Here is a 20,132-nt window from a genome sequence, read left to right on the forward strand (position 1 = left end):
CTTTCATGCAACTCCTCAGTGACTACAAGCCCTCTCACCTCAACAGCAGTACTAGTTTGTAGCCAACAATTATGTAGTTTTGTTTTTCACTGGATGCACAGAATTTCAGATGCCCTTTTATTGTCGGGCTGGTCACAGTAGCATCACTCAGTGTAACTTCATAGTCAGCTTTTATTTTTATTACCCCACAACCTTTGTCACCTTGTCATTCATCTTCCTGTCAACTCATTTACTGATTCTGAATAGCAGAGGTCTCCCCAGTACCTGGTGCAAACACACACACATACACACACTATCCCTCTGCAGTGCAGTCTTGGCTGAGTAGAGCAGGAGTAGGAAAAGCAGAGCAGTAACAGCTTCCCCACAGGGATGGGTTTGCTTCAGGGCAGTGTAACACCAGGAACCATGATCCTGTTAACTATGTCCAGAAAGGCATGTGTTCTGCCAAGTGCTAGTACCAGAAGAAAGTTTTTAGTACTTAAACCTAGGACTATCAGATGTTCCAGCCCTACCTACCTCAAGAGAAAAGTAACATAAAAAGTTTCATAGAAGTTCTCATACTGTGTTCCTTGCTGCAAACTTTCAAGTGAGGCTCTGCCCCATAAAATGTCTGTATTTGACACACAGTAGATACAGTGAAGTCATGAAAAAAATTCATCTCAGATTTGCAGCATCCCTGCAGTGATAGGGGCCATGCCTGTTACAGCAAGTACTAAGATATGCAGTTTTGCAGAAGACATTAAGAAATGCAAATCTAGGTGACCCAGTTTACACCTCGAGGCTGCTTACCTTGGTTATACTGACCTTCCTTGTTAACTGTATGCCAGGCCATCCCCCTGCCCAGTCCTTATGTGCTCTGAACGCAGGAACACTCCTCTGCTTGGAGCAAATGGTCAGTAACAATGCTTGATAACTTGGGAGGCTCGATTTTATGGACAAAGCAGATTTATTTGCTCTAGATAGGGCAGCCAGGTACCAGCTAAAAATCAAAGCTACTGCAGCAGTGAGTGATACTTTTCCTTCTGCTGTTATTTAAATGTGCCTCTTGACTTTGCCACCAGCACTGCTCAGGAAGAAAAGCACCTCTAACAGTTGCCAAACCTGGGTGAGCACTAGAGGAATACCAGACACTGCTGCCATTTAAAGCAAGAAGACTAATCCATATTTGAGGATGGCTGTTTTAGAGCATAGGCATTAAGGAGAAAGCACACTGAGCCTTGGCCTGGACAGTCTTTCAACACTGATACACAATAGCTCTAATACACAGGCAGGTCTGATGGCAAAGCAGAGAGAACCTAAAGAACTCCTGGGTTCCCCCTGCCACTAATTAGGCTATCAAATGTCTGACTTACAGAGAAAATGTTTTCTCTAACTGCAATATAAATATTTTAATTACAAAGTGGCTATAAAACAGACTCTTGCCCTGTACTTCAATTTGTTCCTTAATTTGTTCACTAATGTGAGAACCAAAGCCAAACAGCAACCTTACAACCTTCAGAGGGGCTGTTGCATTTGTACCCATGTCTAAAATATAATACAAGGATAACATTACCAAGACAAAAAGTGCAACAACAAAAAACCTGCAGTTAACGCAGACACCTTGTTTGAATTTCACCAGGCAAAGAATCAGGCTAAAGGAACTCAGACTGTGACAACTTGCATTCCGTCTAAACCAGTACTCACATCATGAACACAGTGAATGCTGTACTCGCATTGAAAGATCCAACATTAATGAAAAAAATTCCACATCACTCATGTATGTAAAAACTTCATAGTGCAAATTATAACCTTTATTATTATTACTGAGGTACAGAGTATATTCCCAAACCTGAGAGTGGCTGGAGACACTGACAAGTCTAAAGCATCACAATGCTGACCTTATATGCTGACAATTTTTCACATGGAGACCATTTATTTCTTGATCAAAACATCCAGTTTTAAAACTGTTAAAAGTAAAGCTGAAAAGATGGGCTGAACCAAGGTTTTTTGACTTGCAGTCCCCAAGTTGCAAAGATGATCCTGTAAGAAAATGTGTTGCAATAATTCAAGACCGCTTTGTGTTCATCACAGCACTAAAAAAAGGTGATGGCAACGCATTTCAGATTGTAAGTCATTTGACAATATACACTTTATTCTGATACAAAATTGAAATATTTTAAACAAATTTCAATCCATTATGGACTATACTGAAATTTTTAATTTCTATGCTATTTTAACTTGTTTAACCACAAGTTCTGAGATTCCAGCACACTAGCACCATTGCTCTTGAAGTCTTTGCCAGTTATTATACCATTTTATTCTGTTTCCAGTCTTGCGATATTATCTTCTACATGAAGGCCATTTTTCTTCTACTTGGAGATACTTGGATTACTTTAGTTCAGGAAAAAGCTAATAGACAGAGATGGCAACCTGTAGCACCCACAGCAGAAAAAGAATCATCCATCAGATATCTGAATTTCAGTGATACTCAAGATCCTACATGCTCCACACAATTTAAGATACAGGCACTTGTCAGAGACCACAGACTAATTTTTAAGAGAACATTCCACCCCAGTGCAGACAGCATATGAAAACATGTTAATGTCTTAAACACAGGAACCAAAGACAGCACATCAGTACATCACACAATCAATGCTTGAAAGACTAGGAGCTTTAAATATTTAACGGATATAAAAGTTAAGATGCTGTGTTCAATTTCCATGTTAAGTAATAACATACTTATCACATCTGCATCAATCTGGCCTCCTTTTGGGGAAACCCTCCTTACTGCCTGGAAGTACCATCTTTGTTTTTAAATAAACTTCTGTACAACTGCGGCTTAGGGACCAGTGCTTCATTAACTTGGCATCTTTAGATCTCCCTCTTTAGCTATTTTTAACAGCAGCCAGTAAAGAAAAAAGGTGGCCTTAAAATAATGTTCTCCACTCTTCAAAGTGACTGCTAGACAAAGGTACTCTTGACCAAGTAGTCCCTTCAAGAATGTGTTTATCTTTGACAAAGTTATTTCTGAACAAATTAGGGTACGAATAATTGAACCTAAGCCAATTAGTCTAATAAGTGTTATGAATCAAAGTGTGAAAATAGTTCTAACAGTGAATATTTAGTTCTTCATGTGGTGCAAAAAGACCTGTCCAGGGCACAAAATCAGTCTGCAGCAATGTGGAATCCTCTAACGTTAAGGAAAGGTAGAATTCTGCTGTATACATAGGCTAGTAGTAGAATGCAAACTAGAAAGTTTTTGTTAAAAATTACTTTTGTTAAAACAATCTTAAGGTACTTGCAAGCACAACAGCATTTGCCCTCACCTGAGTAATCGTGAAACACTAATGCTGTTCCTTGTTACCTGTTGCTACACAAATGCCTGGGGGAAGCTCTGCCTAGCAGAGGAAAATCACAGGTTTTCAACTTCCAGGTGTAAGCAAGCAAGCTTGTCACCTCTGCAACAAGCTGACTGGCATAATACACTATGTGTATGTAACTGTACTGCTGCAGTTTCAGATTTTGGCTCCACCTTGGCTAAGCAAAAACTTTTGTCAATGTTTTTTAAAAAAATATAGTCATTGGGAGATTTCCATTAAGTAGCTCCTGATTTTGTGAAAATCTCTGTAAATTACTTCCCAATTAACTTTTAATTTTACATTACTAAATCATGAACTGCTTTCTGGAAGTTTACAGATGGCAGACAGAAAGTTTAAATACTTGAATCACTTTGTGAATATGCCTCAGCCTCTGATAAACTGAAATGCAGATTCCATTTGACTATTGTCAGAAAAACTGCAGTATAGCCAACACTAAAATAGAAATTGACTTCATAAAAATGATGCACAGGCTCAGAAACATATCAGGAAGTTTAAAAGGATGCTAGACTGCTACATGAAGGGACCTGTAATGATCAAAGATGCAGAAAAGGAAATAATACATGTTCCAAGAGCTAAGAACCAATGTGCATAAAATACGATTCCATGAGTTTTCACCTGTACAAAAGCTGTTGGGGATTCAGGGTATCATGTGACAGTACTGGCCTCCACTTAACTACCCTGCCCGAAAGCACACAAAATCTAAAAGGCAGCTCTTTGATTTGTACAGGTACGTACAACCCCACCTGGTAAGCCAAGCTCCACTCACTAGGAGGGAAGTCCCAGCTCTTGAAGGGTGCAGAATGAATGCAGCAGCAGGTCACACACTGCTGAGAACTGAAGAACTGCTTCAGCGTTGCTGCCTTTCTGGGCTTCTGGGGGCTCTTTCCATTACATGGCACAGAACAATTTCCCCCCACCCCCGAGCCCAGCACACCCCTCTACAGTAACCAGAGTGCCTATTTCAAAACATTTACAATTTGTCTTGTTGATCTGGAACACACAGCAATTTTGTATCTGCCAGGAACAGAAGATTCTTGGATAGGAACCAGATGACATATACTGGAATACTTGCTCCTTACTACTTATGGCTTTCCTTGATATTAAAAGGCTGGCAAAGGAAAGCCTAGAAGGAAAGAAGGGTTAAACAGATGTTTTACTATACACTACAAATCTTACCCAGTCAGAAACCTTCAACTGAAGAGGATGTGCAAGACATTCCCCATTTTGTCAAGCAGCAGCTTCTCATTCAACCTGAAAATTAAAGAAATTACTCTTACCTTGTTTAAAAACCTCCCACTACTCTTTATAATTCATGAAAAATTTTAAAGGCAAACCTTACCTATGCTCATTGCCCTTCCTTTCAGGTCTAAATGCTAGACCTATTGATTTTGAGTCAACTCAAGTAGCTATCACTCAAGGAGGTTCCAAAAGGTGAAGAACTCTTGCTAGACTTTCTTCGATATTTCAGCTGTGATAAGCAGATTTAACTAGCCTTGGGAAAGCTGCTCACTATCAGCACAGTATCTTATGCCTTCACTTTTCTGGAAGTTGAAGCTGTTGCTCCTGCTGCCTTGTCATTCTTTTATTAGGCTGACTTCTCCATACTCAATAGGCTGCTGAAGTCCTGTCTTACGAGTCTCCTTAGCAATGTATGGATCAAAGAAGTACATCCTAGGTTCTGAAAAGCTGGTGAATCACTGTCCTCAGGGCTTACACTTTTCCACATCACAAACAACAGCTAAGCTACCCCACCCACCTACAAAGCGGTCACTTACATCCATCTCTTAAAAGGTTGCATACAGATCTTGTTCATAAAGTTTATTATGACACTATTTTTCAAAGTTAACATTGTTGTCACAGTACAGCTACAAGAGGCCCTGTTAAAAAGAACACTGTCAATACATTCTAAAAAAATTTAGAAATACCAGATCAATTGTCAGAAGGGACATCAACCCCATCCTCCAGTTGTTCCTGCAATCAGTTGCAGACCCCAGGTGCAAGTCTACACATCTTCTAGAGCATAGTAACATACAAAGCAAGTCGGTAGTTTGGTGTCTCACTCCCTAGTGAGTTGTGGTTTAGTTTCCCATGTTTTCAAACTCCAAATGGGTTGTTTAAAAAATGCCTTTATTGAAGTACAGCCTCCCCCCACCCCAAGCCCAAATGAATATGTACAACAGAAGCGTTCACTAAACCACCAATTCTTGCTTTAACTTTTGAGATCTTTTAAAACTCCACAGAAAATAAGCAGCAGACTTTGAAATCCATTTTGGAGGCTACCATCTTGACACTGGTTCCTTGTTTTAGTGTACTGCAGTCTAAATACACTCCGATAACAGTGTTTAAATAACATATGTTTAATTTTTTTTCAAACAACACACTCATTTTTCTACCACTTCTTAAAAATTATAATTCATTATTAATATGACTGATTATGCCTTGAGCCATTTCATACATCTTTGCAGATTCATTCCTATACTGGAATTGCATTTACCTTATACTGCACATTGACCCAGAAGTGAAACAGGTGTGAGTAATTCCAATACATATTGTCAAGTGTCTGAGTATTTCTTTTATTGACTGGGTCCCTACTCTTCTTAGTCTGAATTGACAGCAAGCACTGGCCTGGCAATAGTCAAGAGAATTCACATCAGATGAGGACAGGACAGACTGCAGTGCCTTAATTTGGAGGTCAGAAGTGAGAATGGAGTACCATTTCTAGCCATATGCGCTGGTAACATTTGCTACTCCAGTGCACCAAATCCAGTTGCAGCACACTATCCCTCTGCCTGTGGGAACTTGAGACTGTACATTCTACAATGTGGGAAGTGTTTCTCGTCGGAAAAATACAACTAGATGGTGTTTTATTTTCAAGCTCTTATCTGAGCACAGACATCTGCAAGGGAAACAGCTTACAAACTATACTACTTCAGAGCCCACGGGGAATGGGCTTTTGGAACGCATTACCTGGGACTGTCAGTGATTACACCTGCGCTACCCTTGGCTCCCAGTCAGAAGAATGTGTCCAGAAAATTGCCTAGGGTGCATGCAAGAAAGTATATAGCCATTAAATTATTGAGGAACATACCTATTACTCTCACTATGACGCCTCATTTAATTGAAACAGTGCAGTCTGGTGTGAGGGAAAAGGAAATGGGGACAAAGGAAGGGGATGAAAATTCCAAGCCACCCTCCCCCAAAGTATAGTTTTATTGAAACAGATTCATTGTATATCTCAAGGAAACAGGCACTTGATTCCCCCCACCTTAACTTCTCGGGAATTACAATAAATATAAAGGTAAAAAGCAAGTTTCTTTTTCTCTTAACCCAAGACTTAAACAACTTCAGTTATCCCTTATGCATCTCAAATGAGACGGGAGACAGCTTTCATGTGTCTAAATTGGTCTTGTTAAAATATTTATCATGCCTTATTTTCTTGAAGCGCTAGTACTAATACAGAACTACAAATTAAAAAAATATGCACAAACCAAAAAGTAATTTTAAATTTTCATTAAGGTAAAGCTTAGTTCTATGATTCACAAACACTAATTTGAGTAACTCAATCCTAGTTATACATCTAAACAAACTATAATGCAACATACAGATGTTTTCCCTCTGTATGCCTATGTAAGTCATGTCAATGACAGTTACGTATATACACTGAGACTAGACCCTTAAGACTGCAAATCAATAGGTGTTTCTATTGTTAACTTTAAATTAATACAAAATAGTAATTGAGAAATGCATTAATCTTCTCTATTAACTAACAAGGAAACACCCTAAACTACATTTTATTTCTGTTATAGTTCTCTGTACTAAATGTGGAAAAACTGAACTACACAAATATTGAAAAGTTAAAAAATCATTGATTTGTTTATTCCTGGTACCACTACCACAATTTACAGGGCAATATACCTGATGTAATGGGAAAATAAAAAGAAAAAAGAAAGACAAAGCTACAACAGAGAAAGACCTCAGGAATGTACATCTAATCGACACTACATTGCATTAATCAATAGCTGCACTTTTTGCAAACTGTGGCTATGACAGTCCTGATCAAGAAGGGTTTCCTGTTTAAGCTGCAGTAACTTTTCTGACTATGGATCATCGTTCCTTCTGTGGCAGATTTTACAGTTCCTCTAATTCATTTGGGACGACTGTCTCAAAGTAACCTGCAGCTTTCCTGACAACTCCTCGCTCTCTCTCCTGCTAAGAACTGTAGCCTGTTGAATACAGGATAAGAAAATTATTACTCTCAGTGAACAGTTGCACATTATTAATCATCATTATAAATATACATTACACCTACCCTTTTTCTGGTAGCATTTTTAGAATCTTCTACCACCATAGCCCCCACTTCCACTTCCAGATCCATAACCACCTACAAAAATAGGATGTATATTGAAATACAAGAATAACAAGGGATTTTAACTCAAGAAACATTCTCTATACAAAATCGTGCTTACCACCATAGGGACTGCCTGAACTTCTGCCACCAAAGCTACCACCACCTTTCATGGGACCATAGTTAGACTGCTGTTGTCCACTGTAATTGCCAAAATCATTGTAGTTTCCACTTCCACCATAATTACCTGAAACAAACACAAATTTATAAAGTCATGTTTGATCAACTCTTAGGGCACAAAGCTTGCAAATTATGGTATCCAATGTGAAAGTAATATTTTAAAACTATTTAAAATGAAGTTTAAGCATTTTCCATGCTACCTTTATGCAAAATGTACGAATAACAGAAAACCCTTAGCACTGGAAAGTTTATTGATTTGAGTAGGCAATTTGATGTTAACACAATTTAAGGCCCTTAAAGTAAGAAAAGTACATGAGTTTCACCATCATTCTTCCACTGCCCAACATACTGCATGTATGACAATAATGTAAATTACATACTAAATATTTGCTCCAAAAAGTGAGAGCAGTGTAACAGGCATGCTGCAAATGTACATCAGAAAGTATAATAAAGTATGCAGCAGCTTTTGCAGCCTGACTTCCCAAATTTGGGGCAAACAATAAAAAAAGCTTATAAAAACTTATATTCACAGTCCTTGGAAAGGAAATTGTGATCTACATGATGTGAACTGGTATCTGAGGAAAACAGTGTATTTAAAATGGTCAAAATCTTTAATACTCTACCTGCACACAACTACAGCCGAAACCTTTTGAAAAATACATCCCAGGCAACATAATGTTATAGCGTGTCAAAGCTGATCCACACTGAAAAGAACTCTCCTTATGCAACATGGCATTCTGTGTTAAACCCTACTTGTACAACCCATTTTATACATATTCCAGCATCATATTTCAGGCACTGTAAAATGAGACCTGACTAAAAAATATGGATGTCTAAATAAAGTTGGCATCTTACCACCACCAAAATTTCCTCCTTCATTGTAGCCATCATATCCTCCTCCACCACCTCCATATCCACCACCTGGGTTTCCATATCCTGGTCCTCCACCACCACCATAACCTCCTCTGCTGCCATAGCCAGGACCACCTCCATAGTTGCCACCTTTGAATAAAAAAGTCAAACTAAACACACCAAAGCCAAATACTGGCAAGGAAAGGTCCATTGAACAAAAAACCCCAAACCAACACAAATGCCCAATAAAAATGTCCCACAGGATTTTTCCTTTATTGTACTCATTGTGGTTCCAACTTTATCTAAGCTATTTAACTGAAAAAACCCCCATGTTAATAAAGTCAGGACCCAAGTAATCACATACTACTTCCCTTGTCCCTTTCTGACTATCGATAATTGTCCCTTTTGGCTTTTTGGTAATGTACACATTTCAGATGCATTCTGGATACTCATCCAAACTTCATCATGAAAAAGATACTACTGAGCCATGAAAACTCTTACAGCTGATTGAAAACATTTCTGGTATGATAGCTGGCCATTGCTTTGTTCAGTTTTAGTCTTTTAACTGACAGCAGAATCTTCATTTAGTTCTCAATAATCTTTAACAGCTGTCTCATGACCTCATAATATGAGATTATTTAAAGGGTAAATACAAAGGAGTATTTTTTTCCATCCATCCATCATTTTGTGGAGAAAACAAAAAAACCACTAATTCTTCACAGCTCTACAATGTAGACATTTAACTTCCATTATCACTATTATGACATTATCACCAAAGCAGATTTTGGTTTGAAGGTGAATGCAAGACTTACAGCTCGTTCTAACAGTGTGGGGAAAAAGAAAGTGAACAATACACTTACCATCACCAAATCCATTGTATCCGTCACCACCCCCAAAGCTTCCTCTGCTCCCACCACCGCCACCACCACCCCCATAGCCTCCTAGAACACAAAACAGATGAGAATGTTTTCCTGAATAGACACGTTAAATGTTTAAGCCAACTGACACAGGAAATAATAAAAAAAAAAAACAACAACAAACTACACCAAAAATCACATTCTATATAAATATTCCAGTCATTTACCTCTCCCACCAAAGTTTCCTCCTCGGCCAAAGTTCCCTCCACCACCTCCAAAGTTTCCACGGCCCATGAAGTTGCCAGAGCCACCCCCACGACCTACAAAATATTTCACTTGAATTACATTAATTGAAAGCCCGTTACATAAAATAACTATGCACAACTACAACTCACCTCTCTGAGAGCTAGCAGTCTGCATCTCTTGTTTTGAGAGTGCTTTTTTCACTTCACAGTTATGTCCATTTATAGTATGATATTTCTGAACTACAGAAAATTGTGAAATAGCAAAGTTAGAAAATCGCATCACAGTAACATGCTGTCAAACTCTCAGAGACAGCTACTGTAAGGCATGAGCACAACTTTTAAAAGGCAAATGACACTGACCCCATCTCCTACAACAGTAAAGCAGTTGACTATGCAAACACCTGATTCCACATGTTGCTGTTCTGAAGTCTTACATTAACACTTATCTCATAAGAGTAGTACTCAATAAAGAGTTACATACCAACAATTTTATCAACTGTATCATGATCATCAAAAGTTACAAAAGCGAAGCCTCTTTTCTTTCCACTCTGCCTGTCTTCCATGACTTCTATGGTTTCAATCTTGCCATATTTTTCAAAGTACTCCCTTAAATTATATTCTTCTGTATCTTCTTTAATTCCACCAACAAATATTTTCTTTACTGTGAGATGTGCCCCAGGCTTTACAGAATCCTGAAATGCATAAAATGACATTCAGTGCTTCACATCATTAGGTAAACATTAGGAAAGAAGGTTAACTGAAACACTAACTCACCTCCCTTGAAACTGCTCTCTTTGGTTCAACCACACGTCCATCAACCTTATGTGGTCGAGCACTCATGGCAGCATCCACCTCCTCCACACAAGAGTAAGTCACAAAGCCGAAGCCTCTGGAACGTTTTGTCTGGGGGTCTCTCATCACCTGCAATATAGGAGGTATCTGCATCTCTGTCCTAGATTAAGTACCCATACCCTTTCAAAACCACCAACTATTATTAGACACTTTACCACACAGTCCGTGAGTGTGCCCCATTTTTCAAAGTGCTCTCTCAAGCTATCATCTGTTGTTTCAAAGCTCAGACCTCCAATGAACAGCTTTCGCAACTGCTCTGGCTCCTTCGGCTCATGGCCCTACAAAATCAAAAATCAAAAACATATTTTGAATACAAATCACAGAATTAAAATTTCACAGAATTACTAAAAATTATCTGTGCACAACATACCTACAAATAGGTGGAATACATTTACATAAAAACAATGACTTCTAATGGGTATAAGACAGCAGCATAGTAAACAATTGAGGTGTGATTTTAATTAAAACACTAACTAACTAACAATCTTAAGAATGTTCAAATGCAAACAGTAAAAGAATTTCAATATACTAAATAACTTGGTTGCTCACCACCCCCCAGAAGTGCATTCATTCTATGCCTATCTTTGAGTTGCAGATGAAGCACTGCTGGATAAAGTTCTAACACTTCATGAATCACAAAGAACTATAAAAAATTTAAGAATGCAGAAATGAGTTTAATTGAAGCTTCTGACAACATTGCCTATATATGAGCAGTCACATTTTAAAATGAAGTTTTAGAGCCCAGTTTTCATAGAATGATTAAAGTGGGCTTACAAGTACAATTGTGTTTCTGCTTTCAGTGCTGCATTTTTTTTAGCAGGCAGGGAATTTCCCCATACCTTTGACAGGAGTTTATGAAATATTATTTTAAAACCTTCTTCCACTGTAAGGGAAGTCTTACCAAAAGGCAACCAAATTAAAACCTTGTTTTGCAATCATGAACTTCTGTGCATGTGAAAACACTCCACAAGGTACTGGCCAGCTATACTATGTATGACTTCAGTTCTGCAGCACAAATGCGCAACAGGCTTCACTGTTTCTGCTGCAGTGCGCTGAACCAGACTAGATGCAGCATTATTGTGAGAGGTGAACTACATAAAACCAGCCACAGACTTCTATTGGTAGACATCTTGCTTCAAACCTGAGGTGCTTTAAGCTCTGATAAGGTGCTAGGAATAGCCAGGAAAGCATCCCTTTGAGTGAGATTTTGATTTACACAGTACTTTAGGAAATTGTTGGTTTATAATGTTCAGGTTGTACTACAGGAAACAACACCTATGATAATGAAAAACTGATTGAGAAGCAAATCCCTGCTTTCATACCTGCTAAACTTCGTGAGAAACAGCATGAGCATTCTCAGTTATAGTTTTCTATTTATGGCCTTGTTACTGCAGGAACATTATATAAATGATTAACAGTCAACAATCCTAGACTACAAAGTTAAGCTTCTTTTCTACAGTCTTCTAAGTGGTCTGGACTACAAAAGTATACTAAATAAAATCTCCCTTCTAACTACATGTAAACTGAAAATTTTATAGGGTAACACACCCACTGCATACAGAAAGTGCTTTAGGTCAAGCATTGTTTTCTGTTGCTGTTTTTTTTAAATCTACAGACAATTGTATTTTTACCTGGGTCATGTTAAAGCTGGGAACACTGAGTGTTTCAAAGTCTCCTACGTATATTAAAGGAAATTTGTTTTGTGAAACTGCAGAGTTCAGACTCCTCCAAAACAAAAAGCCTATATAAGGAAAAACTATACAAACTTTTTACAGTTCTCTAATATCCCTCAAGGCTATGATGGTTTTCAGCTAACAACTCAGACTGCTTTTACCTTAAAAGAATGACCACACAACTTTTCCGGTCACTCCTGAAAGGAAAAGTGAAGTCCTTCTCAGCTTATTGTTATTATGTGCACATGAACTGCTGTTCTCATACAGGAGCAAGAACACCTGCTGTTATAGCTTCTCTCTTTCATTAGAGAGAAATTATCCTCAGGACACACCTATGTTATAGGAACTCTACACAAAAATAAAAAGCAGTATTTTCTTAGGAAATTAGTTTTTTTCCAGGCAGTTTGTTCTCACTGGGGTTTTCAGTGCTGTTCTATATGACAAAGCGCTGTTTTCTCGGTTGTTCTGCTGGAGGTTACTCATAGCAGCAGTCTCTCCTGAGCAGCAAATGCTGTGCAACACCTCTCTCCCTTCCTCCTTAGTTTAACTACCACACTGCTCCAATGAAATCAGCAGGCGGCCTCCTACTCAGCTGACACCGCAGGCCAGCTCGCCATTTTGCAGCTCTCCTCTAGTTGGGGGCGGAGAGTTTAAGCTGTAAGAACGCCCAGCCTGCATTTAGCCGGCAAGACGCTGTTTCTCCCCTGGAACTGTTTAAGGGGCTTCCAAGCACATTAACAGGCTCTGATGAGGCGGGAAACTTTCTTTCCTGCCTCGACTACTGCCTTCCTCCCTAAAGCCAAGGCTCTGCGCAGCCCCGACCGCCTCCATTTTGTGAGCGGCCGCGTCTCCTCCGCCGTCAATATGGCGCCGGGGGCGGGGCCACGCCGTCAGATCCCAGCGCCGCAGTGGCGCCATGGGCGGGGCCCGCCGGCCCGGCAGGAGGGCAGGGACAGGCCGGCGCTGAGGGGACTGCGCGGTCCCCTCCGCTCACCTCCTCCCGCCAGCAACATCGAAACGCTGGTTCCTAGGTCCTACCTAAACCCCCAAACGCTCGGCACAACCCAACTGTACCTCTCATCAGAGGGGAAGATGGCAGCTAGAATCCCCTAGGATTCCTGCAAAAAATCCTGATCTTCGCAGAAATCCGGACACCTTTTGACAATGCTGCTGCAGATACATACTGCCTCTATCCCGAGGCTGCTATCAACTGAAATTTCCCATGGCAGGGGTTTTGAATAATCAGCCTTTTGGAGCTGCAGTATTTCTCTCTAGAGGCACAGGTTTCAGGTGGAGCCCTCCCATGCATCATACCTCTGTGAACCAAGCGCCCACAAAATGCCTGGCACCACACCTACAGGCAGCTGTGGCTAAACGTGAGACCATCCTGTCCCCCAGGCAGTACAATCCTAGACTGTCTTCTGAAACGGGAAAGCTGACAGGCAACTGTGGCCTCAGCACCTTTCTCTGTGAAACAGTTTCTCTACAAACTCTATAGGTTTTAAAATCATTCCAGGGCAAGCTACTTTTGTGAACTACAAGAGCTTCTTTAGTATGCAGCTGAGCAACCCCAGTTACACTCTATCCAAAGTCCAAATCAGTGAGAGTTTCAACATTCCTTCCAGAAGGACTTTACACACACACTACCAGACACATGCAACTCTAACAAGGTTTTTCTTAACCCAAGTGGAGAGGCCCTCCCACATTGCAGTAGTATATCATTCCAGAAAAAAGTTGGTTTCAACTAGCTATTCAGGCATCCTGAAAAAACGATGTTAGAAAGCAAGCAAATCGAAATAAACAATCAGAAAATTCCTCAGTTATAAACTATATAGACATATTTAACACCCTTTTTGCTGATCTTAAAATTACCTTCTGAAGGGTATCAAGAACTTCACCCCCCTCCCATTTCCACACCCTGCCCCAAAGTAACTAGCTCCCATCCTCCCAGAAACAGCCCCAACATCTTCTCTATACTACGCACCTTATTCAGTCTACGGTATTTCTGCTAGAAGCAAAAGAAAACAGTTATTTTACTTAGTACAGCTCGCTTTCATTTGCAGTGACTATCAGGCAACCATTTTTTCATTAAAAAAAAAAAAAGAAAAAAAGAAAAAAAGGAACCTGTCTTCATTCCCACTAAAAACAGGACTTTGAAGATATGAAGTATTCAAGTTCCTGCAGATACTCCGAGGATGCATGAATTTTTCAATAATTACACCTTGCTTTAATCAGGAACATATATTTAATTGCTTTTGTCTTAACAGAAAACTAGAAAAGCAAAATTTCCCCGTTATGCTAACACCCCACCCCTTAAAACTGTAAGCAATAAACTGCAATTTAAAGTTAACTCTGCTAACACAGGGATGAAGAAAGTAGAAAAAAAAAGCCATTTATTAATATATCAGATAGAAATTAGTAACTTGGGGTTTTTTAGTTTTGTTTCCCCTTAAAACTTTTTTTAAATTAAAAAAACAATCCTCTCACCTGTGAGGATCGTCTTCCTTTCCTCTTGTAGTCTTCCACCTCTCTCTCTTCCTTAATAGCAGCCATTTTGGAAGGGTACTCTAACTCAGCCTTTCTTTTAGATCTAGGAAACCTAGAAAACAGGTTGGATAAGTCAGCACTTACCCCAATTCCTGTGACACAGGGCCTTCTCTGGCTGAAATGCACAGGTGTGGCTTTACAGGAGGAAATGGGTAAAAGCAGGAAAAAAAATCTAAGTATTTAAAAGGGTAAAAATCCTCAGCCTATTTGCTGATGATTATGAAGAGCTGCAGAAGGAACATCTGCTCTCCTAGTAAAGCTCATTTTACAACTGTTGGAATACCTAGGTACAATGCTAAAATCTGCAGAAAACCTGTATCTATTACTGTCTTACATAACTATCACGGATACAACTGATACAGGGCAAGCAAATGCCACCTCTGATACCCAAAACCACTATATAAATTCTAAATATATATAAAAATATATAAATCTATATAAATATATATATATAAATATATAAATCTAAAATCTCTGGATTTTAAACCCCAAAACACTTAACATTTTGCAAATAGTGCTAGTAAGAACTATCTGATGGCAACCTATCGTAATCAGCAATCCAGCATCGTGGAACACTAAAGGATGTCTTACAATGTTTTCTGCACTGAAAACCATTTACCACTATCAGGAGTGGAATTTACTGACTGTCTCTTGCAACATCAGGAATCTTAACATCTGATCCTCAGCAATATGTAACACTAGACATTTGCATTACTTTTGCTTCCAAATTATCTATTTGATTACTGTACTATATAAAGTTATGTACGTATCATTACAAAAATTACGTCTTCTACAAGTTAACCTGGGTGGATGAACCCATACCTACACATTTAAACAAAAAAATGTTCCCTATAGCCTTTATTCTTTAAAATTTTTTGAGATCTTCAAGTTACTTGCCTTAGTATTAGTGCACTGGTATCTGACCACAATTCATCACTACTTTGGACGTCTCCTGCAACTTTATTACAGTCACCAAAATGCAATACTGTCCATTTTATAACATACTTCAGTAAAACTACTCTTGTGCTGTATTAAAATCACAGGTATTTAGAAGATTAGGTGTTTTTCTGTGGGGGTTGTTTGCTTGGGTTGGGGTTTTTTTTAAAGTTTTCTTCATGCAAATACTGCATATGGAAAGGCAGACAGGTCTCTACTAATGACCAATATGTACTGATGTTCATAGTGGAAATTATTGTTTAATATAATTCCATGTTAAAATACAGCTTTAAATTAAACTCAATTGTGAAATGTTGAGTATCGTGATTTAACGATTTAACAATTTTAAAGGTTTTATTAAGTAACATCGAAGTGTTTGTATTACCTTTAATTCCTCTCTACACAATATTAAACCTCCTCTTGAAATCCTTTAAATCAAACACCAGTTTGACTTAGGAGGTATTAGGTTATTAAGTGCTTCAACTGAGCTGTTCAGTTCTTGAAGTCATACACAGCATGTATGGAACAGACCATTAACAGTTCAAAGGCTTTTTATAAACTGGCTGTATGGCAAAATACAATTTCGGGAATTGTTAGGAGGAAAGGGATAAACCTATTTAAATACTTTTTGTAAGTAATGGAAAGTATGCAAACCCTCTCTAATTTTGTCACCTGCTGCTTCCCCCAGTGAGGCTCAGTGCTGGCCAACATTAAGCTCCCGGGCATGGTCTCTGCAGGCCATGACGGTCAGAACAGTATTGTCTCCTTGCTAATGCCACGCCACCAGCTCAGTTGGAACACAGCTATCACTAAATGCTAGTTAAACTAGCATTGAACACTTACATACTGCAACTTCACTACAGAACTGAAAGCAGTCTCAGAGCAAATCTCTTAGCTTATAATAAGAAAAAGTCATTAGGAGACGCCTCACTACTCAAAGGAACTTACAATGCTGCTGTATCTCTTACAGGAGACAAGGAGCTAACAGAGGCAAACCAGACATTCCCAAGATGGAGGTTTTTCTGTCCAATCAGAAAATACTATGGAGATATATCAGTCTTTTCTGTAAATAGCTAAAGTTGGACCTAAAGTGCACACACTTAGTGTACTGTAGTAAAACTAAAAGTTAAAGCGGCAAAAAAATTATTTTCAGCTTTAGGTGTGTTGGTAGTTTATTCCCAATGCCAACAGGAATGTCTGCCTGGGAAAAAAATTGCCAAGATAAAAGCTTAGTATCTTATGTGATGGATTTTCAAGCTTTACAGAAGCACGTTCAAATGCTTTGAATACATCAACCCCTCCAGTTAAACCCTGAAGCTGCTAAAACAATTGCTTACATGGAAAAGTTATTTTTAGCTGTTTTGCTAAGGGATCCAGTTTCTTCTCTGCTTTTAATGTAGGAACAGTAGTTGATGTAGATCACTAGTGTGATCTCTTGTTTTCTGATCTTAATTTTATACGGTTTCCTCTTGCAATGAAGGGAATAAACAGCACACAAAAGAATCTGCACTATTCTTCTCACCACACTCTGAAATACTTGAGAAAAAAGCCTTTGAGAAAAAACCCTTAGGTTTCGAGGAAAGAAAAGCAAAGGGGGAAGATAATGACCATTTCCCTCCAGGTACGGCAGGGATGATTGCTTCAGTCTCAGTCTGCATTTGATGTCGGCTTAAATAAAGTTCAGGATACCTGAACCAAGGTTTGTACAGGGCTGCCTCTTCGTGCTGCACATCAAGATCATGGCTGGATGCCACCGAATGTGGTGACTTTTGTGCATGTGTGGTTGGGGGAGTGGAGAAAGGGAAGAGAACTCTGTACTTTGCCTTCCCCCACCTCTCCGGGCAGCAGTCTCGCTACACGTGTTAACTCCCCCTAGAAAGGGGTGAGGGATATTAGCGAGGTGTCGCAACGTGTCGCATTCCTCTACGAGAAGCAGCGTACTGCACCTAACGATCTTAACGCTTTAAAAGTCTGTTCTGAGGAAACTGAGTGTGGAAAAAATGTCCCTGGCGCACTACTCGGGTAACTTACGTGGGGGGAGGGGAAGAACACAGGGAGGGCAGAACAATGACACAGGCACGTGTGGGGCTCGCCTCTCCCTACTCCTGCCTGAATCCGCGCCCAAGTGTTTCGGTGTGCCCAGGACTGCTGCGGAGGACTCTGCTACCCACAGCCCTGCCCCAGGCCGAGGGCCGGGCCGCTCTCGCCCACGCGCCAGACGGCTGCAAAATGGCGGCCGCAGCTCGCGGGGCCGTGCGGCGGAAGCGCCGCTCTCCCGCTCCCTCCCTTTTCCTGCCCGCGCCATTGCGGAATAAAGCGCCGCGTCGCCGGGAAAAGCGGGTCTGGAGCGCGCCAGGAACGCTACAAGGAGGCGGCGGCCACGGGAACCGCGAGGGGCTCCGTGAGGTGCCCCCCACACTCGCTCCGCGCCCTCCCGCCCGCCTGCGCCTGGGGGCTCGGGTAGAGATCGAGCTGCTCCGGCTCCGCGCGACGAGCCGCCTGGCCTGGCCTCCCCTTCGACCCCCGCCTTGGCCGAGCCCGGCGAGGCCCACTCCCCGTTACCTCCATTTTGTGCCCAGACTTGCCTCGCGCAGCGCCAATATGGAGCCGAGCGGGAAAGGGAGGAGGGCGTGGGGGGGGGGGGTGTCACGTGGCGGGAAGGCGGGCTCGGGCCGCGCGCGCGCGCGCTCCGGCCATTAACGTTTTTCTTCTCGGGGCCCGCCGCCCCTCTCCCCCGCCCGCGCGCCCCGCCGGGGGGGCGGAAAGGGCCGGGAACGAGGGAAAGTGAGGAGAGGAAAGATGGGGAGAGGGGTCGCGAAGCGAGAAAAGATAAAATATCACCGTGCCGAGCGTTCAGCGAAAGCGCCTTCTCGCCCCCGTCGGTCCCACGCCGGCCGCTGGCCCCGCGCACGAACCTCTGCCCGCCCGCTGTGGGGGTGGCGGCGCCGGCGCAGCCGCGACTGGCGCGCGGGGTGGCCCCGCCTCCCGGACGTGGCCCCGCCCTGCGGGCGGTGCGGCCCCTGCAGGGCGGTGTCCGCGCGCCTGAGGGCTCCGTGCGGAGGGGGCGGTGAGGAGGGAGGCAGTGCTTTGTGCGAAAGAGAAGGAAGGAGGAGATGCGGTGTTTACGGGGGACTTCTCAGGAGTATCAGAATGTGCCTGAGGCGCCCAGGACCTTCCAGGAGAAGTTGTTTTTATTCACATATTGTTTTTATTCTGGAGATGCTGCAAGGACGCAGCTAAAGATTGGCTCTCCAGAGCCTGTTCGGCGCTCACCCTTTGAACTGGTATTCCGGATGAATAGCAAAACAAATCGAAGCAATAAGTTTCACGAACTTTCCCACGCAGACACATTGCCTGTACCTTTTAATGGCGTTTTCCGTCATAAGCTAGCATGCAGAGTTCAAAAGAGGGTATTCTTCAAGAATTTTGTGTAGAATAAAGCACAGTTAAGCACATACATTAAAAATTTTTCCTTATCTGAAAAATGATGTCGGGAGAAGCAGCCTTATAAAAACCTACCATTAAAGTCAACGTTTCTTTAGTCTTGGTTATGTCTATCCTCTCACAGTATCAGTAACTCTTTTAGTATGATGACCTAACCTAAGCAGGAGGAGTTGGCACTTAGCTACTTTAAAAATACCTTTATGCTGTAAAGGAGTAAACCAGTTTATGTGGTTTTACCAAATCACTGGAAGTTTAGTGTTAGCTGCTAATTTAATTTCTTTATTTTACCCTGCAGTTTCTGAAGGAAAAAAAAAAGAGAAAGCCCAAACCCCCAAAAACCTGAGTTTCAGACTGGTATCTATTATTTATGCAAAGGTTTAAAAACCTGTTTGGTTAACTAAAGAGAATTTTCCTAATACGTAGAGAAATTCCCAATAGGTCTAGAAATGTTCTCACTGCTGTTGTGTGCAGAAGTTGAAACAAGTTTTTAGATCGTTCCTGCATCTCTGTGAGAAGGTAGATGCCTTTACAGAAACTATTGAAAATCTCAGCAGTCTCCAGATATTCTTTGCACTGAGGCCAAACCCAACAATTTTTCGTCTTCCTTCTCTCAATCAAGTAAACCACCCAATTTCATTTTTTATTTAAAATAAAATGCTTCATATATTTTGTTTATTCTCTTGCCCATTACCCACAGGATGAGAGTATCAAGAGACAGACAATGGTACTGGCTAAATACGTCTCTTAGTTTCAAAGGTTCCTGTAGTTTACATGGGAGCTCCCTTCCTGATTTTGAAGAATTTCATGCCTCTATTAGTTTGTTTGTCATTCATTTTGCATTT

At 40.9% G+C, this 20,132-nt stretch overlaps 1 protein-coding gene across 12 annotated transcripts; it reads right to left on the reverse strand.

The window, feature by feature from the left end:
• Nucleotides 1–1,757: 1,757 nt before the first annotated feature.
• HNRNPA3 (heterogeneous nuclear ribonucleoprotein A3) lies at nucleotides 1,758–18,823 on the reverse strand. Of its 12 annotated transcripts, none has more exons than XR_003526541.1 (15): nucleotides 18,688–18,817; nucleotides 14,851–14,962; nucleotides 14,348–14,371; nucleotides 10,846–10,968; nucleotides 10,613–10,759; nucleotides 10,320–10,530; nucleotides 9,989–10,078; nucleotides 9,821–9,928; nucleotides 9,597–9,677; nucleotides 8,740–8,886; nucleotides 7,826–7,951; nucleotides 7,669–7,740; nucleotides 6,327–6,396; nucleotides 4,536–4,610; nucleotides 1,758–2,019 (listed from the first exon to the last, which is right to left on the reverse strand). XR_003526541.1 is itself a non-coding variant. In XM_027636447.1 (13 exons), exons 2-12 carry the CDS (start codon nucleotides 14,914–14,916, stop codon nucleotides 7,688–7,690), a joined length of 1,176 nt encoding a protein of 391 aa, XP_027492248.1. In that variant the 5' UTR covers nucleotides 14,917–14,962; nucleotides 18,688–18,817; the 3' UTR covers nucleotides 5,157–6,396; nucleotides 7,669–7,687. The 12 variants fall into 12 exon arrangements, 8 of the variants coding, with proteins under 8 accessions (XP_027492248.1, XP_027492249.1, XP_027492250.1 ...); XR_003526540.1 differs by having other exon boundaries at nucleotides 1,769–2,409; XR_003526539.1 differs by lacking the exon at nucleotides 6,327–6,396.
• Nucleotides 18,824–20,132: the final 1,309 nt, after the last annotated feature.

This window comes from Corapipo altera, unplaced genomic scaffold (assembly GCF_003945725.1).
Source record: "Corapipo altera isolate COAL_440 unplaced genomic scaffold, ASM394572v1 45, whole genome shotgun sequence".
Taxonomy (NCBI): Eukaryota; Metazoa; Chordata; class Aves; order Passeriformes; family Pipridae; genus Corapipo; species Corapipo altera.